General features: G+C 41.7%; 2 protein-coding genes across 9 annotated transcripts; one reads left to right on the plus strand and one right to left on the minus strand.

Annotated features, from left to right (window-relative positions):
* Positions 1-1858: 1858 nt before the first annotated feature.
* On the minus strand, positions 1859-18316 carry LOC112256176 (transmembrane 9 superfamily member 2). Of its 3 annotated transcripts, none has more exons than XM_024429221.2 (18): positions 18263-18316; positions 15457-15524; positions 14258-14351; positions 13902-14029; positions 13501-13630; positions 13071-13198; positions 12596-12707; positions 12386-12465; positions 11619-11724; positions 11328-11375; positions 10810-10942; positions 9875-9994; positions 9591-9648; positions 9318-9477; positions 8954-9105; positions 8663-8774; positions 8288-8459; positions 1859-2498 (listed from the first exon to the last, which is right to left on the minus strand). In XM_024429221.2, the coding sequence occupies exons 1-18, from the start codon at positions 18299-18301 to the stop codon at positions 2431-2433; spliced, it is 1908 nt and encodes a 635-aa protein (XP_024284989.1). In that variant the 5' UTR covers positions 18302-18316; the 3' UTR covers positions 1859-2430. The 3 variants fall into 3 exon arrangements, with proteins under 3 accessions (XP_024284989.1, XP_024284987.1, XP_024284988.1); XM_024429219.2 differs by lacking the exon at positions 18263-18316 and adding an exon at positions 17612-17901; XM_024429220.2 differs by lacking the exons at positions 11328-11375; positions 18263-18316 and adding an exon at positions 17612-17901.
* On the plus strand, positions 16918-26542 carry LOC112256177 (RNA-binding motif protein, X chromosome). Of its 6 annotated transcripts, none has more exons than XM_024429223.2 (10): positions 16918-17042; positions 22326-22451; positions 22766-22872; positions 22966-23119; positions 23314-23454; positions 23564-23678; positions 23805-23921; positions 23998-24089; positions 24627-26324; positions 26416-26542. In XM_024429223.2, the coding sequence occupies exons 2-9, from the start codon at positions 22343-22345 to the stop codon at positions 24941-24943; spliced, it is 1152 nt and encodes a 383-aa protein (XP_024284991.1). In that variant the 5' UTR covers positions 16918-17042; positions 22326-22342; the 3' UTR covers positions 24944-26324; positions 26416-26542. The 6 variants fall into 6 exon arrangements, with proteins under 6 accessions (XP_024284991.1, XP_024284990.1, XP_024284996.1 ...); XM_024429222.2 differs by lacking the exon at positions 16918-17042 and adding an exon at positions 21503-21613; XM_024429228.2 differs by lacking the exon at positions 16918-17042 and adding an exon at positions 21503-21613 and having other exon boundaries at positions 26237-26324.
* Positions 26543-26792: the final 250 nt, after the last annotated feature.

Below are 26792 nucleotides of genomic sequence, written 5' to 3' on the forward strand. Positions count from 1 at the left end.
ATGTGCACATACCGATTCGGAAATGTATTCCTCAAAGCCATGGAATGAATGTAGTCAGACCCAATAATAATTATTGGCACCCTTGATAAAAGGCCGCCTGGAGTTTGATAAACGACATTGGCACTTGGATTGGAATAGGTGCTTTGCCCAGATGACATGAAAATAGAGCTCTGGCTACCCACACCAGTGGTGGGTTTGATGTTGAAAAACAGAAGTATATGCAGAAAAGTAGCTCATACCTTGGGTAAAATATGGTGGTGGATCTTTGATGTTATGGAGCTATTTGGCTTCCACTAGTCCTGGGGCCCTTAAGGTTAACGGCATCATGAACTTGACCAAGTACCAGGACACTTGACTGCAAGTGGATCTTCCAGCAAGACAATAACCCCAATCAGCAATCAAAATCTACAAATAAAATGGTTAACTGACCACAAAAAAAAAATCTACATTTTGCAATGGCCATCACAGTATTTGTACTTGAACCCCATTGAAAACCTGTGGTTTGAATTGAATAGGACAGTCCATAAGAGCAGATCTAAGGATATCAAGGATCTGGAAAGATACTGTATGGAGGAATGGTCTGAGATCCCTCCCAACATTTCCTTCAATCTCATAGAACATTTGAGAAAAAAGTATGTCATTATCCTCACAAGGGGAGGGTGCTGGCTTATTGAAAACAGGGGTTCCAATCATTTTGAATTAATCATCCAATCAATTGTATTAGTATAAAATAATTTCCCAATTGTTTTAGCATACAATATGTATTAATGCATTATTGTATTAGGTATTTCATACAGTCTTCCCCCCTCAAGGGTGCAAGTAATTATGGACCCGACTGTACATGTAGAAAGAGCAGTCTCTGCTCCTAGTCTTAATAAGTACTTCAAGTGTAATTGTTCAATCTAAAGCAAGTTCATCTGAGAGCTCATCACAGAATTGTTGGCTAACAAACAAACATGGTGTCGATATAGTAGTTTCAGCAGTGGGTCATCTCTGCTCTGAGTGGAAGTCCTTCAGTAAGTGTGATCTGTATGCATGTTGTTGAGAGCCTGAAGTGTGTTAAGTATGAGTGAAATAGACTTGAGTGCTGAGAATCTCAATTTTCAGCCATTTTGTTTAAAGGTAATTGACCTGGAGTGCTAGTTGACAATCACCACCAACACCATTGTAAAGTACTGTGTGATATGTTTCCCGTTGAACATGTAAAATAGTGACACTAAAGTAAATAACAGAATGTTTTATATGCAGTACTTCTTTAAAAACTAGACATTTGTGAAGATTTCTATATTTTTTTTCCCCCTCAACATGGTGTGAGGATGCTTGTGTACAGTTAATTTATAAAAATGAATAAAGCGAGAGTTTATCAACGCTGATCAGAACTCCTTCCATGGAGTGGCAGTGAGATTGATGCTTTGCCTTTAAAAAAGGGGCCATCCAAGATTTGAAAAACAAAAGCGGTCACAGCGCCACTTATTTTGGTAACCAGCTGGGCATGTTATATTCTTCAATAAATCAACAGCTGTATATGCTTTAACCAAATTAAACAGATGTACCAATCCCGGTTTGCCCCTTTAAAAAGGTGCGAAAAATTTCCATCCGAGAGAATAGAGGTTTTATGCATCTAGTGAAAGTTACCGAATAAGAAATAAATGTCTAAATGTGGTATACTGTATCGTCATCATCCACCAAGTTGTGTTCTCCTGTGCTGTGTGAGACATTACAATCATAAGCTTTGGCTTACATTTCTACTGTTGTAGCAAATTAATTTACGATAAAGATGTGTTTCTAACTACATATTCTTATTTTCATATCAACCAAAATATAGCCATAAAAATAAACAGATTTCTTCATGGCAGAGTCAGTTGTAGATATTTATACAGATTCCATTACTGTAAAACAATAGTACAGGTCATTAAATGGTTAGGACGCTACAGCCCGTCCTCACCTCACCAAACAAATATAAAAACAAAACAAAACATAAATGTTGTAAAGGACAGATCCATAGAGGTGACATTCTTTAAGTATCAACACATCTTCTGAATACAGCAGAGTTGGTGAAAAATAAAAATATAAGTTTAGGTTTCTGAGAATATAAAAGCAAAATAAAGTACTTTTGTTTGTTTTTTTACATTAGAAATGGGGAAAAACATCATTTTGGAACATCCTTCACCACCCTCCCCTAACCAGTCACCCGCTAACTTAGATCTTTGGAACTCACCTCGTTGATCAAGGTGCAAGTCAAATCAAAATGTGAATTAATCTTAGATGGTAAAAGCCAAAATAATTACGACCGAAACATATCAAGTGAGGGCTTCACCTCTCTAGATCTGAGACGTGATGTTTTCCAATCATTCAAAGGGCTTCCTTTCCTCAAAGCGGTCACTGTAAAAGCGCTGCACTGGGAGAGCAGGGAGTCCGGCCCTCATTCCGTTAGTCCACCTTCACCACACTGTAGATTTTATTTACAAACCAGAAGCAGGCAAAGAATCCAATTGTGCCTGAGGAGGAAGATAGGGGGGGGAAACTCTTAGACACAGTACTGCTGTATACAAAATAAAACACTACATTACACACTCAGTATAATACAGTGCCTTCAGAAAGTATTCATACTAGAGGTCGACCGATTATGATTTTTCAACGCCGATACCGATTATTGGAGGACCAAAAAAGCCGATACCAATTAATCGGCCGATTTAAAAAATAAAATAAAAATTACAACACTGAATGAACACTTATTTTAACTTAATATAATACATCAATAAAATCAATTTAGCCTCAAGTAGATAAAACATGTTCAATTTGGTTTAAATGCAAAAAGTGTTTGAGAAGAAAGTAAAAGTGCAATATGTGCTATGTAAGAAAGCTAACGTTTCAGTTCCTTGCTCAGAACATGAGAACATATGAAAGCTGAGTCTTCAATATTCCCAGGTAAAGAAGTTTTAGGTTGTAGTTATTATAGGACTATTTCCCTCTATACCATTTGTATTTCATTAACCTTTGACTATTGGATGTTCTTATAGGCACTTTAGTATTGCCAGTGTAACAGTATAGCTTCCGTCCCTCTCCTCGCTCCTTCCTGGGCTCGAACTAGCAACACACTGAAGCAGCGTTACCCATGCAGAGCAAGGGAAACAACCACCCCAAGGTTCAGAGCCATAGTTACCTGCAAGGAAACACCGTCATTATTGCTTTGCACAAAAAGGGCTTCAGTCAAGGATATTGCCGCCAGTAAGATTGCACCAAAATCAACCATTGCCAGATCATCAAGAACTTCAAGGAGAGCGGTTCAATTGTTGTGAAGGCTTCAGGGCGCCCAAGAAAGTCCAGCAAGCGCCAGGACCGTCTCAAAGTTGATTTAGCTGTGGGATCGGGGCACCACCAGTACAGAGCTTGCTCAGGAATGGCAGCAGGCAGGTGTGAGTGCATCTGCATGCACAGTGAGGCGAAGACTTTTGGAGGATGGCCTGGTGTCAAGAAGGGTAGCAAAGAAGCCACTTCTCTCCAGGAAAAACACAAGGGACAGACTGATATTCTGCAAAAGGTACAGGGATTGGACTGCTGAGGACTGGGGTAAAGTTGTTCTCTCTGATGAATCCCCATTCCGATTGTTTGGGACATCCGGAAAAAAGCTTATCCGGAGAAGACAAGGTGAGCGCTACCATCAGTCCTGTGTCATGCCAACAGTAAAGCATCCTGAGACCATTCATATGTGGGGTTGCACATCCTCCAAGAGCATCTTCTCCCAACCATCCAGGAACAGTTTGGTGACTAACAATGCCTTTTCCAGCATGATAGAGCAACTTGCCATAAGTCAAGTGATAACTAAGTGGCCCAGGGAACAAAACATTGATATTTTGGGTCCATGGCCAGGAAACTACCCAAGACCTTAATCCCATTGAGAACTTGTGGTCAATCCTCAAGAGGCGGGTGGACAAATAAAAACCCACAAATTATGACAAACTCCAAGCATTGATTATGTAAAAATGGGCTGCCATCCGTCAGGATGTGGCCCAGAAGTTAATTGACAGCATGCCAGGGCGGATTGCAGAGGTCTTGAAAAAGAAGGGTCAACACTGCAAATATTGACTCTTTGCATCAACCTCATGTAATTGTCAATAAAAGCCTTTGACACTTTTGAAATGCTTGTAATTATACTTCAGTATTCCATAGTAACATCTGACAAAAATATCTAAAGACTGAAGCAGCAAACTTCGTGGAAATTAATGTGTCATTCTCAAAACTTTTGCCCACGACTGTATATAATTATTTTCTTACTCATCTACACACAATACCCCATAATGACATTTATTGAAAATGAAATACAGAAATATCTAATTTCCATAATTATTCATACCCCCGAGTCAATACTTTGTAGAAGCACCTTTGCCAGCGATTACAGCTATGAGTTTTTCTGGGTAAATTGGCTCCCGAGTGGTGCAGCGGTCTAATGCACTGCATCTCAGCGCTAGAGTAGTCACTACAGACACCCTGGTTCGAATCCATGCTGAATCACAACCGGCCGTGATTGAGAGTCCCATAGGGTGGCACACAATTGGCCCAGCGTCATCCGGTTGTGGCCGGTGTAGGCCGTTATTGTAAATAAGAATTTATTCTTAACCGACTTGCCTAGTTAAAAAATAATAATAAAGTCTCTGAAAAGCTTTCCACACCTGGATTGTGCCACATTTCTCCATTATCCTTTAAGTCACCTTGGCCTAGAGACATTTACAGTTATCAAACCATCATGCCAGGGTAAGTCTACAAGAAACCCAGCCCTTATTTAAGTGTTTCTAAAATACTCTATGGGAAAAATGGTGAAAAACAATTGGAACCATTTCCTTGTTTGACCGCTAGATTTTATGGGTATTATGACTCATACTGTGGTACTCTATAGATGGCCTTCTTTGCGAGGCATTGGAAAACCTCCCTTACAGATAATTGTATGTGTGGGTTACAGAGATGAGGTAGTCATTCAAAAAGTATGTTAAACACTATTGCACACAGAGCGCAACTTATTAGGTGACTAGTTAAGCAAATGTTTTACTTTTATTTAGGCTTGCCATAGCAAAGGGGTTGAATACTTATTGACTCAAGACATTTCAGCTTTTTATTAATTTGTAAAAATGGCAACAAAAAATATGAAAAATCCACTATGACATTATGGGGTACTGTGTGTAGGCCAGTAAACAAAAACAATTCAGGCTGTAAGAGCAAGATGTGGAAAAAGTCAAAGGGTGTGAATACTTTCTGAAGGACTGTAAACACACTGTATGACATGGGTGTAATGTACAAACTGTACATGTCTTTTACAGCCACATACAGGTAGCTGCCAAAACAATGGAAACACTTGAGAAATGACAGATACAAATCAGGTGCTTCCACACAGGTGCCTAGGGTCATGTCTAAAAATGCTGGGCAGACTATTATTTTGGATACCATGGCTATGCCCCTCCATAGGATGACAATGACCACATCCACAGGGCACGAGTGTTCACTGAATGGTTTGATGAGCATGAAAACGATGCAAGCCATATGCTATGGCCTGGGGCTGGCATCAAAACTTCAGTTGTCACTATGCATTGGAGCAGGTAATGTTCTCCTGGCATCCGCCAAACCCAGCTTCATCTGTAAGACTGCCAGATGGTGAAACGTGATTCATCACCCCAGAGAACGTGTTTCCACCGCTCCAGAGTCCAACAGCGGCGAGCTTTACACCACTCCAGCTGACACTTGGCATTGTGTATGGTGATCATAGGGTTGTGTACGGCTGCTCAGCCATGGAAACCCATTTCATGAAGCTCCCGACGAACAGTTATTGTGCTGACGTTGCTTCCAGAGGCAGATTGGAACTGGGTAGTAAGTGTTGCAAATGAGAACAGACGGTTTTTACTCGCTTCAGCCCTGTTCTGTGAGCTTGTGTGGCCTTCCACTTTGCGGCTGAGCCTATATCTAACGAACTGACTTGTTGGAAAGGTGGCATCCTATGACAGTGCCACGTTGAAATACACTGAGCGCTTTAGTAAGGCCATTCTACCACCAATTTTTGTCTATGGAGAGTGCCTGGCTGTTTGCTCGATTTTATACCTGTCAGCTACGGATGTGGTTGAACTAGCCGAATCCACTAATTTGAAGGGATGTCCACATACTTTTGTATATATTGTGTATGCCAAGGTGCATTGAAGCTGTTCTGTCTCAACGCCCTATCAAGACACTTTATATTAGTGCTTAATTTATTTTGGCTGTTACCTGTACATACAAACCATGCAGTTTGTCAGAGTGGAAATGAAGTGACACTGATGTTTGAGCTCCTCTCTGGAGAGAACAATTTAATTGGGCAAAATCCTGGGAGAAAAAATAAAAAATAAACGTTGAACACCCGTATCTGACGGCTCAATGAGAGCCATACAAGAGACTCCTGGATTAAGTTCTGAACAAAGTTGAGACGAGGTGAAATGGGAAGGACGAGGTTTGGGTAAAAATCTGAAATGGGGCAGATTAGAATTATTCCGATGAAGCCCCTTTATTTTAGAATATTGGGATGGGCTGGCAGAAGATCCATCATTGCTTATCGCAGTCTTAAGATGGAGGCTGACACTGTTTCGGTGATATAGGCTACATCTGGCCCATAAGACGGTAAATGCCTATGATTTTAACTTGATTTATTAGGATCCATCTGATAGGAGGTCGCCATAAGTTCATATGTCTATATAATATTTCGGGAGAGAGAAACTCATTACTTCAGGAGTAGTTTTGTATCGACTTTCCTTAAATTGTGTTCTAGGTCACGTGTGTGTGTAAGAAAAGGCCAGACGGGGTCGAAGTGTCGTTACCATGTCAACCCTGTGTCCATTTCTACCCGTTCCACATCACAGTAAGGACAAAGGGCGGGAGGCAGATCTGTTCATAGCAGTATTGTTGTTGTGAGTGTGGATACCCAGTAATGACCCACATTGCTCTCCTCCTGGTACACAGCTATATATTTTCAGTGCCGGCGAGGGGAAGTTGCCATAACAGCCGTAGTCAGGGATGCTGGTGCATCTATTAGAATCCATGGCAACCTGTAAATTGGGCGCTGCCTCACGTTTATTTTCTAGGAGACGAAAGCTACCCTCTCTCTAAAACCAACACCTATAGGAGGGCTAACCATTGATCAACTACTACAAGCAGCAATTCACAAATACGTCCGGTATTCGTGTGTTTAAAACGCGTGCTCAGTTTTAATAGTGCTAATAATAGGTCAAATCCAGTCAAATGTCCCACTGAGGAGACCAGGGGAGGGTCTGTTGATCTTGAGCTTTTTTACAAAAAATAATCAGGTTTTGATGAATACCATAGATGAACATATATAATTTAAGAGTAGGAACATGGAGAGGTGGTCAGAGAGCATGGCTGAGTGCTGTTCCGCCACAGCTCCTACGACCAGCTCTTTTCCATGAAGTAGTGTGGGAGGAGTTCACTGTGTGGAACACAGTCTGTCTGGCCTTTCTCCCTCCTCTCAGCATATGAATGAGCTGCTCAGTGCCAAACTTGGCACAGGAACCAGGAAGAGGGAAAGCCACTAAATACAACCCATTTAGAAGACTGGTTTGTTTTCCTCTGCAGTATAAATTACCACATTAAGACTGCAAGCTGCACACCGTTCATTTACCATTATGATCAAGAAAATTTTAAAAATGAGTCTTTATTTGGTCTCAGTTTAAAGGATGCACTCCAGCATCTCCAAGGAGACTTCTTTAAAATGTTGCCGTAAGAAGGAAATGTCTGCGGTAAAAGTCTAAGTGCATTTAGCAAAGAACAGCTGTACTGCCAGTAAAACTAGAAGAACCAGAGGTGTGACGCCTGTCACGGGGGGAGGGGGGTTGAGCAAACAATACTTGCGCATTCCTTGGTCTATGTCGTCACTGGAACGGGATAGGGTTCCTGGATCCTAGCAAGTGTGTACAGGGCCGGGCTGAGCAGCCCCTTTGATGTTAATCAACCCGGCTTCTTCAAACACTTAGCAATTTCCATTGCAATCCCCACCTCCTTCTCCCGCTTATAGTCTTTACAACACAATGCCTCTGGGACAGATCGCTACTCCAGAAGATTTGTCACCGCCATTCATAAAACTGCAAGCGTTATGTGTTGAAGGACGGGCGGGTTAACGCCTCTTAACCATAGTCCATGAACAAACAATAGGACAGGTCTTTGCAAATAATACAAGCTAAAGGTTAATTGAGACGCACACCGGCCTGTTTAACTATCACGTTCATAAACCTCGCTCACGCAGTGTTCGCAGACCACTCACCTGTGAAGAGGAAGAAGATGAGCACCATGATGGAGGTGTAGCCGAAGTAGAGGATGGTGCTGGCGGCTCCTACGATCTGCAGCTTGGAGAAGAAATAGTGGACGGCGTAGACGAACAGGTAGACGGCCGTGAAGCCGCTGGTCAGGAACGAACGCCACCACCAGTGGTAGTCCTACAGGAAACACAAGGTTACGCTACAGACATTCTGGATTTGAAAGAGTTATTACGTTGGCTATTATGGTTGAAGCAGTTACCCTGGTAAATGTTTAATGGTGTTTCCTAGTACACCATCGTCCACATTACAGTAAATGTACACCTACACGTTTCAGTATGCCATTCTGAAAGAAGGCACTGAATAGTATAGTTTCCTCTCACCTCCGCACACAAGTGGAAGTAGCATAGCAGAATGGTAGCCTCAGAGCAGGTGATGAGGAGGATGATGAAGACCAGGAAGAGGAAACCAAACATGTAGTACATCTGGTGAGACCTGGAACAGAAGATAAAAACATTTAACTATTACATCAATCAATGAAGTCAGTCAAACAAGTCTCCCAGCAGACGAGTCGCTTCTACCAGAAAGATCAGCAACAGACAGATGGTCGGACAGGTGACAGGACACACACAACAGCATTACAGTTGTTTTATATAATAGAAATGGCTTCCTACCAGATGCTATTGAGGATGAAGAAGAGCTGGATGAAGATGCAGCCGAAGGGCAGGATGCCCCCCATGACGATGCCGGGGACAGGCTTGGTGAAGAACGACTGTTCTGGGATTTGTCTGGGAATCTGGTTGGTTCTCACCGGCTGCTCAATGGCCTGTAGAATGGAGCAAGAAATGGGTGGCAACTCATCAAGAAATGGAAAGTTGTACACCATATTAGAAAGGGCTGGCTTTTAAAGTAGACAAAATATCAGGGCCCATATTCATAATCCAGCTCAAAGTAGTTGTGCTGATCTAGGGCCAGTTTTGCCAATTAAATCATAATGAATAAGATTCCATGGACAAGGGGATCTGATTTGAGACTCACGGGTCTCTTGAAGCCGAAGTAAGCACCGATGAAGGTGAGGGGCACGGAGATACCAAACCACAGAGCTAAGATGGCCACCAGCGTGCCGAAGGGGATGGCAGCTGACGAGCCTTCCACCCACAGGATCAAGTTCATCAGGAAGAAGTCTGCAAACACAATCCTGGGGAAGGGAGAGGCAGATGTGAAGCCTCAGTACATATCTCCCTGTTAAGGAGAATATCAAATGAATGCAGCTTTGGATGTTACAGTACATACAGCGAACAGCTGACCTACCCTGGACACAACAGTGCTGTCAACAGGACATTGGTCTTCCATTTCTCACCACCGAAAGCTGAGGACACATGGGGAAATAAGGGATCAAATCATAAGCTATAAACTGGGCATACACAATACAGAAATACATATCTAACTGAATGGTTGGAGGGAATATCATACTGTCCTGATCACTGTAGCCCTGAAATTATCTGTTTTGCATTCATATCATTCCCTTCTCAAACGCAATCTTATTAAATGAATTCACGGGTGGTTCGTTGATGAGTATGTCAAATGGGGCTTACTCTTGTAGAGGCGTGCTGACACGTATCCTGCAGGGGTGCCCAGCAGAACCCACAGCACCACAGAACAGGTCATCAGAGCCCCTCGGTTAGCTGGAGACAGGAACCCCAGGCAGGCCAGGACTAGAGGAGTCAAACCGATGTCACCATCACTACAGAGAATACTAACACTACAGTAATACTTCCACTATTACTCTCGTAAAATGTCAATAAGAGAATGATTATTACGCCATTAAAAACTCTTCCCTATAGGTCATGTAGACTTGAGTTCATGTTGAATAAATAATCTTCTGAAGATGCTGTAAGGCATTGTGATTTTACGTTGCTAATTAACCTCCACGGGATCGGTGTCCCCACCACGAGATGGCTGAGCTAACGTAGACTAATGTGATTAGCATGAGGTTGTAAGTAACAAAAGAAATCCCAGGACAGACATATCTGATATGGGCAGAAAGCTTAAATTCTTGTTAACCTTACTGCACTGTCCAATTTACAGTAACTATTACAGTGAAAGAATACCATACTATTGCTTGAGGAGACACAATTATGAACTTGAAAATGTTTTAATAAAGCAATTAGGCACATTTTGATATAACATTTAACAGATATGCAATGGTTCATTGGATCAGTCTAAAACGTTCCACATACACTGCTGCCATCTTGTGGCCACATTCTAAATTGAGCCTGGGCTGGAATAATACATTATGGCCTTTCTCTTCAATTTCAAAAATGGTACAAAAAAATATATTTGTGTTATATTCTTCTACATTAATTTAACAATTTCACAAACTTCAAAGTGTTTCCTTTCAAATGGTATCAAGAATATGCATATCCTTGCTTCAGGCAGTTAGATTTGGGTATGTCATTTTAGGCAAAAATTTAAAAGAAAGGGTCAGATCCTTAAAAGGTTTTAAAGCATCTGAGGAAGAGTTACTTACAGAGGGTGATGAAGGTCATGATGAAGATTTGGGTTCCCTGGCCGAGGAACACAGAAAGCAGCATGCCCTTCCTGGGAGGCCTAAACACATCCCCGTGCACCTGCTTCCACCCAGACTCCTCCTGGGCATCCTCCTGTTGGGTTAGAGTGCACCACAATCAATCAGAACCAATGGAATGATCAAATTTATGCATATTCAAATTGCTTCGTTACGGATCAGCCAATCACCAAGAGGGACTCATTAGCCCATCTTCCAGCTCATCTAACACCTGCTAGTGTAGCAAAAACCACATGACCATGTTAGCCAATGGCTGTAAAATATGGTGTAGACAAGAACTCAGTTTAGCCCAATAGCAGAGGTGGTTAAGATTTTTTTTATTCAAAGGACTGTTCAGCTGTAAATGATGGCCTGCACTACACCACATTTTAAAAGATTTACAAGTTATATGACACTTCAAGAGGTAGCTCCCAGAAATCACACCAACAATCCCCAATTTGTGCTCAAATGGCTTTCCTTACATAGAATATGGATTTTCCTTGTGGTGGTGGAGCCTTTATCAAGTCTTCCTGTGAATATGAAATGTTACAACAAAGGTTTCATGCTTGTGGTTCGGCAACATACAGAACATAAATTACTTTTGGCAGATGAATCCTCTGCCACGTCCATCTGCCCCATTCACTCATGAAGGATTCCTTTGCGTACAATGGAACAACTGAATAATCCAGTTCTGTTTTGCTGCATGTAACTTGGTTTCATACGATCGTATAGTTTGACGGTCAGAGATGTTGCTGATCTGTGTATTTCTTTACCTGGTCCACCTGGTTGTACCTGGCGATGTCCTTGTGCAGGGTCCTCAGCATTATCATAGCCACCATGCCAGACAGGAAGAGCACGATGACCAGAGAGTTCATGATGCTGGAAGGAACACAAGCCATGCGCCATTAACATGACAGCAGAAGAGCACCACATTCTAATCTACTGTATAACAACACTGGAATGGGAATATTTAACATGACTAAAGTTCCTATTACATTTAAAGTGATCAACATACTGTTTAGCATATTTGGAGTTTGTTAGACATGATTTCCAGTGTTCCATTTGTGACATTTAAGGTGCAGGTTGACGCTAGACTAGATGCTGTATGTTATGGATTAAACTCATATCTATTGATAGTGATTGACTGGAAACGTCACTGCCTTTTGGTTTTGACTTCATACAAGTCTCTCAGGCTGGTGTTTACAGAACAGTTGTTTGCTGATTAGGATATAAGGTAGGGCCTTCTCAGAGGCCTGTTAGACATTTTCTCTACTTCTGTGCTGTAAGTCCCTTATCAAGGATGAGTGTTGCGAGACCTAGCGTACCTGAGACCTAGCGTACCTGAGACCTAGCGTACCTGAGACCTAGCGTACCTGAGACCTAGCGTACCTGAGACCTGAGACCTAGCGTACCTGAGACCTAGCGTACCTGAGACCTAGCGTACCTGAGACCTAGCGTACCTGAGACCTAGCGTACCTGAGACCTAGCGTACCTGAGACCTAGCGTACCTGAGACCTAGCGTACCTGAGACCTAGCGTACCTGAACCACTGGATGTTGGTGTGAGGCATGGAGACCAAAATGTAGTCCCATCTAGAGGCCCACTTGATGTCATTGTTTTCCTGTGAATTAAGAAATTATTATTTGAGAAAGAGAATACTTTAATGCTTCTATGAACTATGCTGTTGACCAAACACATGGTGTACTTGTATGTGTAAAACAAATCATTTGTGGTTAACTGTTCTAATGTACCTCGAAGCTGACAGAGTAGGTGTAGGTGATTTTCACATCACTGCTAAACTCTCCAGGAACCTCCATGGGAGGGCCTTCACATGTCGGTTTGTCAGCGTCAGCATTGTTGATACTGTCAATCACACAAACACACATAAGACCACTAGCTACAACACAAAACTATTTCAAAAAGTATTATAAAGTTTGGGGCTTTCCAGTGCTTCATATGAAACTCTGCTTGTCTATACCAGATGCGCGCTGCAGTGCAAAAAAGTAGGAGTTTTAGACTCCTCTGGTGAAATGTGGAAATTACACTAATCAACAATAATATTAAACGACCATACGTGGCAAACAGTTGTTCATCGAGTATAGAACAGTGCATATTAATGGCCACCTATGGAAGCACCAGTATGTTCAAGTGCTGCTAATGAAAATGGAATAGATCTGCTCATACATCACCTGATTTACACGCCATCTGACCGTCTGAAATTCTTACCTCTTGGGCTCCAGTGTGGCAGCCACCAGGCGAGCTCCTCTCCACCCCTCCCCTTCCCCATTGTGGTAGGTCAATTTGATATCCACGTGGTTGAAGATGTAAAATGTGTTCTTCTTGTTGAACTCGGACTGAAAAGAGAAAAGATTCCAGTCAATTACCCCATATTACATAGTGCATACTAAACACAATCATATTCAAAGTAGGTTATCATTAGAGCTATTATAAAAACAGCACGACTCACTGACTCACCCTAATACGACACACTCACCCCACTCATGGTCCAACCTAATGATGTTGTTACTACTGAATATTACCATTTCACAACACAGCCTGCCCTGAACTAGAATTGGCATAGCTACAATCTCTGGTGTTATCAGATAGATATTGGGCAACCATCATGTGTGTGAGATATTGTAAAAGTATGGCTCACATTGATGACACAGGCATCTTTAGCGCGCCCTTCGGTGGTGACGAGGCAGCCAATGGGGAATCCAGGATTGCAGTATTTCTGACTGTCTTCCACATCATAGCACCAGGTGACTGGCATGTTGTCAACAATCCTGAAAACAAACACATTTTGTTATACCCCCCAAAAAATTTGACACTCAAACTGGAAAAGCCCTGCAAGTGATTTGGTTGACACAAATCTGTCTCCCGTTCATCCATCTCTGTCTAACCAAATGCTGTGCAAAAATACAGTGTTAACCTCTTGTATAGGATTCGTATCATGCTAAGGGGCCCTACTATGCCTGGGGGTAAGCAGACCCATTTTCTGTAGAATTAACTACAAGTATCTCAACCTATTCAGGAGAAGGAGAATGATTAGCTCACCAATGGTGCTGGTAGTTCAACTGCATTCCTCTCTTGAGGAAGTCCAGCATGTTCTTATCCTCGGTTTTATCCTTCACATAGGTTTTGGTGCACAATTTCTTGCATTTCTCATCTTTTTTGAATGAGAACTGAAGGAAAGTGAAAAATAAAAACTCTTGACACTAGTAACACATAAATGGGTATAACAGGAAGAACAGGGCAGCTTGAATAGCCGGTCTTGTCTGGAGTGATTGAGCAACACAAAACAATGGAATCCAATACCTGAAAAGCTGGGCCCAGAGGACCTTTAGTGTAATTAAAGCCTGGTGGTACATGCCAGACTATCAATGAAACCTGTGATGACAGAGGTGCCCTACCTTGTATGGCGACGTCTCAATTCTCTCACCAAATAGCACCTGGCCCAGGTTCTCAGACGGTCTCCTCTCGTTGTCATCTTTGCAGAAGTCAAAGCTGTGAAAAGAATTTGTTGACAATGAATGTGCAATGATCTAACAAAAGTAAGATACGGTAGACAGAGGTATGTACCAGTCAGAGCTGCTGCCAAAGTTAAAGTAAATAAAAACTTAAATTAATCATCAAGAGAAAATTTTGTAAAAATTAAAATAATGAATATACTCAAGCTATTATCTATGACTCCAAAACTAACTAAAATAAAAAACAGTCATGAATTATGTTCAGTTTTAGTTTATTTTTCTTCTAAACTGTGTGCAAAATCAAATGGTGTTTTGAAGCTTTGGGGGGGGGGGTTATTCCACCATTTCAGAGCTGTCAGAGTGACATCGCTGACCAAGGCCCTTCTCCCCCGATTGCGCAGTTTAGCCAGATGGCCAGCTCTTGGAAGAGTCTTGGTGGTTCCAAACTTCTTCTATTTAAGAATGATGGAGGACCTTCTTGGGGACCTTCAACGCTGCAGACATTTTTTGGTAATCTTCCCAAGATCTATGCCTCAACACAACCCTGTCTCGGAGCTCTATGGACAATTCCTTCGACCTCATGGCTTGGTTTTTGCTCTGTCAACTCTGGGATCTTATCTAGATAGGCGTGTGCTTATTCGAGCTCAATTTCGAGTCTCATAGCAAAGGGTCTGAATACTTATGTAAATAACGCATTTCTGTTTTTAAAAAACTATTTTCATTTCTCATTATGGGGTATTGTGTGTAGATTGATGAGGGGAAATTTGTATTTCATCCATTTTAGAATAAGCCTGTAACGTAACAATATTTTGAAAACTTCAGGGGGTCTGATTACTTTCCAAATGCACTGTATGCCTTATTTAAAAAAATATATAAAATTTTTTGACTCTTCGCTTTCAATTGACACCAAATTTGACATGCTCTTATGAACTGGAAATTACCTCACATGCATGCTTTCGGTCCCTAACACTAACAAAAATAAATAATATAAAAATGAAATATTTGTATACAACTGAACTAAATAACTAGCCAATCAAGTCTGAAAACTGAAACCAAACAGAATTTCAAATAAAAATCAAAGATCTAATAGAAATAAAAACGAATACAAAAACACAACTATAATAACCTTGGCTACTACTTACACGTCATATTCATAGGGCAGAACTGATTCCACTGAGTCCAAGCGATTCACAAACAGCTGGATGAGAGTCTAAGGAAGGAGAGAGATGGTCATACAGGCATGTTGCCTAATAAATCTGTGCGATACCACTTACAGGTATACAGTCAAGGCACTGCCCAAACATGGAAGATTAATTTAGGAGCAAAAGTGTTGAATAAAATTATAATTTACTTCAACGATTGTCCATGGGGTTGATCCGTTAAATGATCGAACATTTTTACAAAATATTTACCCGACTTTTTTGAGCGCCGGTGCAGAAGTTGCGATTTAGATCACCTGACACATGCACTAAACCTTGCAAACACCTGCAAGGCTATGGTTAGTATGCATGCATCCGTCATGTTGATAGACTATTATATTATTTAATCACATTATAAGCGCAGCAATACGCACAAGGCAGCATGCTACGCGCGAATGTTCCGTCCATAATGCAATTAGCGGGAAAACACCTTTGTCAAAGGGGCACCACACATACAAGCGGATGTGACAGAAAATATCAGTTAGGAAAGTAGAAAGAGGGGAGATCTAATATGCAACTACTAACATGGGTTGCTATTATGACAGATGCTACGAATATACTGTACACGCGCATGTAATTTAGGTCATAAACACACAGAGGCCTGTGTTTTGAAGTCAGTTTAATAATACAAGCGCTGAATGGTGTAGGGAATCATTGTACCATCTAAATTGCTGTGAAATATATTTTCAGTAACAACAAATATCATTTTTACAGTTGTTTGAAACCGGTGGACGAAAACGACAGTTAGTTTCGGTTTTGGTCCACCAGCTTCGAACTGTGGTTTTGGCGAATATCATGGCCGATCACAACACTGGTGATTAAATAATACTGTAAAACACTAACGTACCACTATTAGTGCCAGAGATATTATCGACATTTTAAGAAATAGCAATGGAAAAATAAAGCAAAAATGCGTAGCACCTTTAAGTACATTACTGTGATTGTTTTTAAACAAAATGGTCAAAAATAGCTTCTTAGTTAGAGCAATTTCTCAAGCAAGAATTTTGCTAGGACTATCTGGGAGTGGTCTGAGTGGTGGGGGGAACTGATAATTAGCTGTTATTGCCAGAGGTTAGCTCTTACTCACACTAAACTGATAATTAGCTGTTATTGCCAGAGGTTAGCTCTTACTCACACTAAAAGGGCATTATCATTTTCACAATATTAGTCCAACCTCAGTGTGGAGATAAACACGGGGATATCACATTTCTGACTGCACTGGGCCTTTAACACGCATATTTCGTGGTATGGTTTTGGAAACAAAAATAACTTATCTTTCATATCAGCCAGAAATAATTTACTTAACTAATTAAATTACTACACACCCTTTATGGGGATTAGGGTTCCCACATGGTCATACCTCCATGTTACATTCCTTGTTTAAGGAGGACAGAGAGGCGACCGTCTGTGTTAATTAGCCATCTAGCATGTCCACCTGTTCCCTTAGAATAACTGGGAAGGGAGTGTAACGTTAGTTCGTCGGCTGGACGTAAAAAGCCACATTGATCTGTTCAAACCTGCTACATACAGTAAGTGTATATCTTTTTATTTTTAAGATTCTCAGAAAATATAAGTTCCATGCGTTTCGAAAACGGTATCGCAAGTGGTGATTGGCGTTTCTAAACGTTAAAACAGTATCGGGATTGTAGTTAAACATGGTCATACCGGTAAGCAGTGCTTACAACTGAGAACCTTGCTTGAGATAAGGCAGAATGCCTTGGGTTCTCAAGAGCAAATGTTTTGTAGTTATCTTACTAGCCAGCCGTGACGGACAAGTTGCAGACTAACTAATAATGTAAACCACTTCAAATCAAGACTAGTCAGCTAGCGAACTAGCAACAACTGTTAAGGTTACGTTAATGTTTGGTAGTTTAGCTAGTGAATAGCTTTGGTAGCTAGTGCAACAGTATCTGTCACTTGACTAGCATGCAGCTAGCTAAATAACGCTAGGAACAAACCCCGTAACTAGCTAGCCAGTCGGAAGGAAATAAACATAACATTAAACCGTCAATTTGATGCACAAACTAGTTAGTTTACAGCGAAATAACCACGTGCGACCATGTCAGTCCGTAAAAAAAGACCAAATGTGTAAATTTACCTGACAATCATCACCTCCTTTAACATCTTCACAAAAACTCACTGGGGCCAAACCCGGAAGGTAGAATCCTGAACAAGTACTAAAGGCAACTAACGTGAACACAAGTACAAATTCAGTGTCTATCCGCGTCTTCATTGTCCCAGTTTTGTTTCTAATTTCAATTCACTTGGTATGTAGCTAGTTCCGTTTTTGTTTCTGCGAGGAAAAATAACGTTAGCTAGCCAGCTTGTCAGCCAGTTGAGCTTAGATAATTAGCTAGCGTCCAACGCTACTTCTTCTATGATGTAATGGCTGTCCGCAAACCAACGTTAAATGTGCATGCCGCCACCTACTGTGCTGGAGTGTGGTCGATTACGGTTTATAACATTTCTAAATCCTCCTACCTAGCTCAGTACTTCTGAGAAAATAAAAAAGATCCATACTAAGTTCTAATAGACCCTCCCCCATCGCCTTCCAAACCCATTCCAACCTCAATGACCCCACACTTCAATCTTTCCCTCTTCAACATACTTACAACAATATAACAACACATGCTCCACCGTTTCAATCGACCATACACTCCAGATGCAAACCATTCACTTGCTTGGCAACCAGATGTAATTACAAGTACAATGTCCTAAGCAAACACCACCTCTCTCTTCCGAATCTGACCTTTGAATCTTGGTCCACCAACCTTTCCTTGGAGGGCATATAAATGCCGGCCCTTGTGCTCAGTCCCATCTCTTCTGCCCCACGTAACAGTTTAACTTCCGTCCCTCTCCTCGCCCCGGACCCTCTGCACACATCAACAACTGACACCCACGAAGCATAGTTACCCATCGCGCCACAAAAGCCGCGGCCCCCTCAGAGCGAGTGACGTCACCGATTGAAACGCTCTTAGCGCGCACCACCGCTAACTATCTAGTCATTTCACATCAGTTACACACACATCTATCAAAATAGCTCTGACATCTTACATTTGGCCTAACCTCTACCCAATATCAATTATATCTTGTTTCAAATCTCTTTAACAAAGGTATGCTTTGTTAAACGTTAATTTGTGGAATATCTTTCCTTAATGCGTTTGAGCCAATCAGTTGTGTTGTGACAAGGTAGGGGTGGTATACAGAAGATTGCCCTATTTGGTAAAAGACCAATTCCATATTTTGGCAAGAACAGCTGAAATAAGCAAAGAGAAATGACAGTCCATCAAAAATATGAAATAACCATTTTTTGTTGTTGAAGTGACCCAAACAGGTTTAAACAAATCCTAATATATTTGAGATTCTTCAAAGTAGCCAACCCTTGTCTTGATGACAGCTTTACACACTTTTGGCATTCTCTCAACCAGCTTCATGAGGAATGTTTTTCCAACAGTCTTTAAGGAGTTCACACACATGCGGAGCACTTGTTGGCTATTTTTCCTTCACCCTGCGGTCCAACTCATCCCAAACCATCTCAACTGGGTTGAGGTTGAGTGATTGTGGAGGCCAGGTCATCTGATGCAGCACTCTATCACTCTCCTTGGTCAAATAGCCCTTTCCCTGCTTGGAGGTGTGTTTTGGGTCATTTTCCTGTTGAAAAACATGATAGTCCCACTAAGCGCAAACCAGATGGGATGGTGTATCGCTGCAGGATGCTGTGGTAGTCATGCTGGTTAAGTGTGCCTTGAATTCGAAATTAATCAGTGTCATCAGCAAAGCACCATCACACCTCCTCCTTCATGCTTCACGGTGGGAACCACACATGCGGAAATCATCCGTTCACCTACTCTGCTTCTCAAAGACAGCGGTTGGAACCAAATATCTTAAACTTGGACTCATCAGACCAAAGGGCAGATTTCCACCGGTCTAATGTCCATTGCTCATGTTTCTTGGCCCAAGCAATTCTCTTCTTCTTACTGGTGTCCTTTTAGTAGTGGTTTCTTTGCAGCAATTCAAATGTGAAGGCCTGATAGTCACTTTAACTATACCTACATGTACAGTGGGGCAAAAAAGTATTTCGTCAGCCACCAATTGTGCAAGTTCTCCCACTTAAAGATGAGGCCTGTAATTTATCATAGGTACACTTCAACTATGACAGACCAAATGAGAAGAAAAAAAATCCAGAAAATCACATTGTAGGATTTTTAATGAATTTATTTGCAAATTATGGTGGAAAATAAGTATTTGGTCAATAACAAAAGTTTCTCAATACTTTTATATACCCTTTGTTGGCAATGACAGAGGTCAAACGTTTTCTGTAAGTCTTCACAAGGTTTTCATACACTGTTGCTGGTATTTTGGCCCATTCCTCCATGCAGATCTCCTCCAGAGCAGTGATGTTTTGGGGCTGTTGCTGGACAACACGGACTTTCAACTCCCTCCAAAGATTTTCTATGCGGTTGAGATCTGGAGACTGGCTAGGCCACTCCAGGACCTTGAAATGCTTCTTATGAAGCCACTCCTTCGTTGCCCGGGCGGTGTGTTTGGGATCATTGTCATGCTGAAAGACCCACGTTTCATCTTCAATGCCCTTGCTGATGGAAGGAGGTTTTCACTCAATCTTACAATACATGGCCCCATTCATTCTTTCCTTTACACGGATCAGTCGTCCTGGTCCCTTTGCAGAAAAACAGCCCCAAAGCATGATGTTTCCACCCCATGCTTCGCAGTAGGTATGGTGTTCTTTGGATGCAACTCAGCATTCTTTGTCCTCCAAACACGACGAGTTGAGTTTTTACCAAAAAGTTATATTTTGGTGTCATATGGTCAGATGAAATTCTCCCAATCTTCTTCTGGATCATCCAAATGCTCCCTAGCAAACTTCAGACGGGCCTGGACATGTACTGGCTTAAGCAGGGGGACACGTCTGGCACAGCAGGATTTGAGTCCCTGGCGGCGTAGTGTGTTACTGATGGTAGGCTTTGTTACTTTGGTCCCAGCTCTCTGCAGGTCATTCACTAGGTCTCCTCGTGTGGTTCTGGGATTTTTGCTCACCGTTCTTGTGATCATTTTGACCCCACGGGGTGAGATCTTGCGTGGAGCTCCAGATCGAGGGAGATTATCAGTGGTCTTGTAGGTCTTCCATTTCCTAATAATTGCTTCCACAGTCGATTTCTTCAAACCAAGCTGCTTACCTATTGCAGATTCAGTCTTCCCAGCCTGGTGCAGGTCTACAATTTTGTTTCTGGTGTCCTTTGACAGCTCTTTGGTCTTGGCCATAGTGGAGTTTGGAGTGTGACTGTTTGAGGTTGTGGACAGGTGTCTTTTATACTGATAACAAGTTCAAACAGGTGCCATTAATACAGGTAACGAGTGGAGGGCAGAGGAGCCTCTTAAAGAAGAAGTTACAGGTCTGTGAGAGCCAGAAATCTTGCTTGTTTGTAGGTGACCAAATACTTATTTTCCACCATAATTTGCAAATAAATTCATTCAAAATCTAACCAAGGTTAGACCAACAACGGGATCTGACAGTAACCATGGACGAACATCCCCTATCACCACAGAAGGGCCAACCTTCAACTCCCTCAAACCACTTTCATCAGCAAGCTTTCCAACTGTCCAACCAAAACCACTGCCTTGTCTACTAGCACACATCCAACCCGTCGTTTGTTTGGTTGTCATTAAGAAGTGGGGTGGACGATACGTTTGATTGGTTAGTCTTCCAGACTCTTGGCAAATATATTTACAACTAACCCTCCTTGTTCCATCTGTGCTCTTGGTCTTCTCTAAAGTCGTGTTAGTTGAAATGTTGCAAGCAACCTACCTATAACATCATTACTGTTCAATGCTGTCAATGTTCTATATTTGTATGCCTATTAGAATAAAACAAAACATGGAAGAAAATAGAATATGAAATTATATCAGACATGCACATAAAAAAGAGGCAGTGGTTTTACTCTTTGCTGTGCTGGTTTTTCAGATAGAATATGCATAAATTGCCAGCTACTTCCGGATGCGTGATAGCACGTGATCGTTATAAATCTACATCCATCGTTTCGCAGTTTTCTTGAGGCGCCAGCGCGTTGAGAAAATCGTAGAGGTAGGTGTCAAGCACCGTTCAAATGTATTTTGTGCACAATGTTTTGCAGATAGTAAACGTCCAACTCACGTTAAAATCAGATAAAACCCCCATACATTTATGCATGCACCTATTTTTTTAACATCCGACTAACAGCTAGCCAGCTTCAAATGATCTAGTCGCCATTTTGAGTTTTTGTTGAATGAACCCACAGTTTTGTCCGGTTGTTATTTATTGTTAAATGCACGTTTATTGTTAAGTTACTAATAATGCACTTGGACTGACATGGTCCCACGTGGTAATTCTGATTTAAACGAACTAGTTTGTAAATCCGCTTACTTGCCAGGTAACTCGAGCTAGTATAATTGATGTCCTGGCTGGATGGGAATTGGCAGAGATACGTTTGGTTTGGAAATGTTAGCTAGCCATTCATTCCACTTCCGACGCCATTTTGTCCTGCATGTTAAAGCTTAACAAATATACAATAACATTGTACATTAACTTTCTAATCGTAATTAAGTAAGTAACGTTAGTTACACAACACATTAACTTGCTAGACACCACGTAGACCCGAATCAAATATTAAGCTAACGTTAGCTAGTTAACGGCATGTTTCGAAACCGAGGTCTGGAGGGAGGACAAATTGTTTTCCCCAACATGCCTTTGGCCCGAACATGCTCATTTGTTGCACAAACAGTCGATCTGGTGGCTTAAAACTATTTTCTCCTATTAGGTTAAACCGACGCAAATATGGCAGAGGCAGACCGACCAGGGAAGCTATTCATCGGAGGCCTGGACACTGAAACTGACGAAAAGGCCCTTGAGAAGTATTTCAGCAAATATGGCAGAATAGTGGAAGGTACATATTTTTAAAAATGTTTATTTTATCTTGGTTATGAAGAATACACCTAAATGGATTGCTGTTACATTGCAATAGTTATGTCCCAATAAAGACATTACTCTTGCTATTGTATGAGGACAGAACTTACACATATTGGAACTGCTTGGATCTCAATTATGAACAATTAAGTGAATAACATAATGGTTTTGATAAGCAATGAGCTGGGGAAAAAAACACCAATAACTCAATTCTGAGCATCAGTTCAGATTAATATTTTGTAACCTAGTCATCTTCTTGTGTCTGCATTAAATATCTATTTTTTTTCTTTCCAGTACTGTTGATGAAAGATCGGGAAACAAACAAATCAAGAGGTTTTGCTTTTGTGACCTTTGAGAGTCCTGCAGATGCAAAGGATGCTGCACGTGAAATGAATGGGAAGGTAAAGTTGTGCATTTTTTTCATCTACTTAAATGACCCTTGTGTCTGTAGCTTGTGTACATTCCTAATGTTCACTTCAATCTCTTTTTAAAAGTCGCTTGATGGAAAGCCAATCAAGGTTGAACAAGCTACGAAACCTACTTTTGGACGTGGCCCACCACCCATGCATCCACGCAGCCGTGGTCCCCCTAGAGGCCTTCGAGGATCTAGAGGAGCACCAAGTGGAATGAGGGGTCCACCATCCAGAGGTAACTTTGCGGAAGTACTCACCGGAGTTGTTGTATTGGGCATTTATGAATAGTATTATTATTTTTTTAAACTTACATTTGGATATGTATGTAGGCTATGAAACTGGCATTTATGTCTTTTGAAATTACTTTTTCACATTGTTTCGTGAGTGCTGAGTTTGCCATTAATATTTGTATTTCTTGTCTGCCAAAAGACTACTATGATAACATAGGAATTGTAGAACCCTTTTTCAAAGGGATTTCATCCAGAGGCCCCCCACCACTGAAGAGAGGACCTCCGATTCGTAATGGAGGCCCCCCACCCAAGAGACACGCTCCTTCTCCTATGGGTAGAAGTAAGTGTGAATACCTCTCTTGAACTTATTGCTGTAAGGAATGACTAACCACGTAGTGCCACAGACTTCTGTTGTCCTGATAATTACTGCCGGATCTTGTTTTCTTTAGCTCCCATGTCCAGGGACAGGGACCCCTATGGCCCACCCCCTCCCCGCAGAGAGTCGATGTCCAGAAGGGATGATTACCCATCACCAAGGGATGACTATTACAGCACAAAGGACAGGTGGGTTTGCCCATTCAACAAATATCTTACTACTCTGTTTGCGGTTGGTTACATGTTCTTAATGTTACTTATAACATTTGTCAAATTGCTTATTTATACAAGTGGCATGTTTTCCCATTTTGACAGCTATTCTAGCCGGGACTATACGAGTTCCAGGGATACAAGGGACTACGCACCACCACCAAGGGATTATCCCCAATCCAGTTCCCGTGATGACTATGGGTCAATGTCCAGGGGCTACAGGTATGTTTGACTTGTGACTAAAGATTGGTTGAGAGTTCCGTTGACATAAGTAACGTTACACCATTCCTTTCACTAGTGAGCGTGATGGCTATGGTGGAGGCCGGGAACCCAAAAGCTATATGGAGCGCCCTAGTGCAGCCGCCTATCGAGAGCCCTACGGTGGTTACGGTAAGATTGACCACTTAAGTATAATGGACAAAAGTTGCTCCAGTCTCCCACAACCTGCTCAATGTCCCCCTGGGAGCTGGAGACCTTACATGCACCGCAAGGGAAACATCCAAAAAGCCTCTTAACCATTCAATGTTCATTCTACAGTGTCACAAAATACTCCCTCAAGGAGTCGTGCTCAAATCTGTTTTTGTAGGGTGAAACGACCCTCACAAAACCATCAAGACCTCACTGAAAAACTGTGACCAATGTGAGATTCTAACAACTGGAATTCTAAAAGGAAAAAGCAGCTCCTCAACAAAACCATGGCATGCTCAAAGGGCTTTCATTGCCTAATTTATGATCCCCCAAGCTTGGATAAATAATCGCTGAAAGCACCTAAATGTTAAGTTTTGATCAGATCCCTAGCATATTGGAGATTTAAACGTATAGTTGCAATTGATAGTCTTAAGAAATACTCACAGAAAACATTGGCTCATAATTCAGCAAAGTGTGTGAAGTGAAACTTGCCAATTACCTGACCCATTGACCCTGCAGGTAACTCACGCAGCGCCCCACCCTCAAGGGCCCCCCAACCATCCTACAATGGCAGTGGCGGAAGCAGTCGCTATGACGACTATGGCAGCAGTTCCCGGGATGGCTATGGCGGTCGTGAAAGTTACCCCAGCAGTCGAAGTGACCCATACCCCCCTAGCCGTGGTGAGCGAATGGGCAGGCAGGAGCGGGGGCCAGCGCCCCCTATCGAGAGAGGCTACCCTCCTCGTGACGCGTACAGTGGCTCAAGTCGTGGAGCACCCCGTGGTGGCCGCGGAGGCACCAGAGTCGATAGAGGAATTGCCCGCAGCAGATACTGAGATGGACTTGGACATGACATCAAAGCGACCGCTACGTAATGCGTGTTCATTCACTACTTGTATAAGTGGGTGGAAAGTTGGAGAGGGCAAAAAAACTAGGATGTCAAATTCCATGGACAAGCATAGGTTTTGAGATGTTTATCTTCAGGCTGTCAATTTCTTTTTGTTTTAAGTGTTAAAATACTTTTATTTCCCCAGCCCATGTAATGATATCATTGCCAAGTGATGCGTGTTTAGTTTTTGTACATTTAGTGCTGTTAAGTCCTGCTATGCCCATGGATATGGCTTTCGTATACTAATAAAGTTTTTAACCAAAGTTCTTTACGCAACACTAATGGATGTTCTGAAAGTGACAAACTATTACATAAATGTACACCGACTGCCCAGCGCACATCAACAAGTAGAGATCATTTGAGATGCAGAGCTTTCAACTGTGACGCTTGTAGATGACACTTAGCAGTCCTGTACTTTGCATTGTCCAACTGGGTTGTCGGAGGACAACGCAAATGTCAATCAGTGTAGTTTTCCCTCAGTGGAAATGGAGTCATCGCCATAAAGCCAAACAATGCTGACTTGCAACGACCTTACCAAAGACCAACAACCAAACGCCAGAGTCTTTTCAACCCGACTGATAGTGTCAACAGCTGGTAAGCAAAGCAAAACTTTTTGTTTCTCGTCTGTTAACTTAATTTCTCATTACCGTGAATTGCAGTCTGCTCAAAAGGTATAGTGTGCAAGAGACTGGATGCCCCAGGGAATGAAACGAATCCTTTTAGTCCAATTGAAGTAGCTTCTTTTTTTTTGTAGTCTTATCTACAAAATTTTGATTACATACATTTTAAGAAATTGTATTTTACTTGATAAACAATGAATTAGCCACTAAACCTACGTTACGGGTCAACACCTAACTTGTCAACAATGCGCAGAATCACAAAAGGAGATCACCTTTGCTGGGCACTTGTTTTTTTTCAACTCATCCCAAAAAATGTTTGGCAATTTTTTTTTACTGAGGGGCAATGTTCATAATAAGGAATCTTTTTTTGTGTACAGTGGATTTCATTTTATTTTTCTGTGCCATAGTCAAAGATCAAGCTTGTCTCAAGCATGCCAATTCTCAAATGGAGACCACTCGGAAGAGCAGCCATGTCCTAACAACCAAGCTGGAAAGTGAATGGGAGCGAGAATCAAATCGGACCATTGCGTTATTTGAAGGGGATACTGAAAGACTGGGTTATCAATTTTATGTAATCCAAAAGAAATGGCGGGATGTTAATTTGTATTTTCTTGTTTCAGGATGAGCAATCTTTTGGAACTATTGCTGATTAAAGCCGTCCTGTTGGATCCAAGTGGATGTTGGACCACTGCATAGAGAACCGAACGTGTATGACCACCACCAATTCAGTATTCAAGAGTTTAATAGCTACATGTAACATTTTCAGACTTAATAGACTGTATTTGCTTCCCTGTTCCAGGTACCAGTGCTGATCATGTGATGGAACCAAGCGTGGTGGGCAGATTCATGGACAGAACTCTGGCTGAGAAATAAGCCTTGAAGTCGTAATGTCTATTTTGCCAATAAAACATTTTTTTTACTTGGAATTGTTTGGTGTCGTTTAGATTTTTGTTTGCTGTTCAGGACTGTCTGCAAATGACTGGTTAGCCACTAAGTGGTTGATTTTTATATGGTGCCCAAAAGCAAAATAACTTAATTCCTGGAGTTTTGGGAGTCGATGAAGATGTTGGACTAGAATGTAATGCAGATTTCGTTCAGTTTGCTGAGGCACAATTGTGGTCGCCACTTTCTACAGCATTCTGTTGAATATGGAATGTGTCCCTTCAGATAACATCA

The sequence above is a fragment of the Oncorhynchus tshawytscha genome, linkage group LG08 (genome assembly GCF_018296145.1).
Source record: "Oncorhynchus tshawytscha isolate Ot180627B linkage group LG08, Otsh_v2.0, whole genome shotgun sequence".
Taxonomy (NCBI): Eukaryota; Metazoa; Chordata; class Actinopteri; order Salmoniformes; family Salmonidae; genus Oncorhynchus; species Oncorhynchus tshawytscha.

What these genes read in the sequence shown, in the direction of transcription:
- LOC112256176 (XM_024429219.2), bottom strand. Translation starts at nt 17,746, where the DNA reads ATGAAGACGCGGATAGACACTGAATTTGTACTTGTGTTCACGTTAGTT. An exon ending in TTGAGACGTCGCCATACAAG is followed by an intron (nt 14,030 to 14,257) that starts GTAGGGCACCTC and finishes ACTTTCCTTCAG; the next exon opens with TTCTCATTCAAAAAAGATGA. An exon ending in ACTTCGGCTTCAAGAGACCC is followed by an intron (nt 9,106 to 9,317) that starts GTGAGTCTCAAA and finishes TCCATTCTACAG; the next exon opens with GCCATTGAGCAGCCGGTGAG.
- LOC112256177 (XM_024429223.2), top strand. Translation starts at nt 22,343, where the DNA reads ATGGCAGAGGCAGACCGACCAGGGAAGCTATTCATCGGAGGCCTGGAC. An exon ending in GAGGGGTCCACCATCCAGAG is followed by an intron (nt 23,120 to 23,313) that starts GTAACTTTGCGG and finishes GTCTGCCAAAAG; the next exon opens with ACTACTATGATAACATAGGA. An exon ending in TATTACAGCACAAAGGACAG is followed by an intron (nt 23,679 to 23,804) that starts GTGGGTTTGCCC and finishes CCATTTTGACAG; the next exon opens with CTATTCTAGCCGGGACTATA.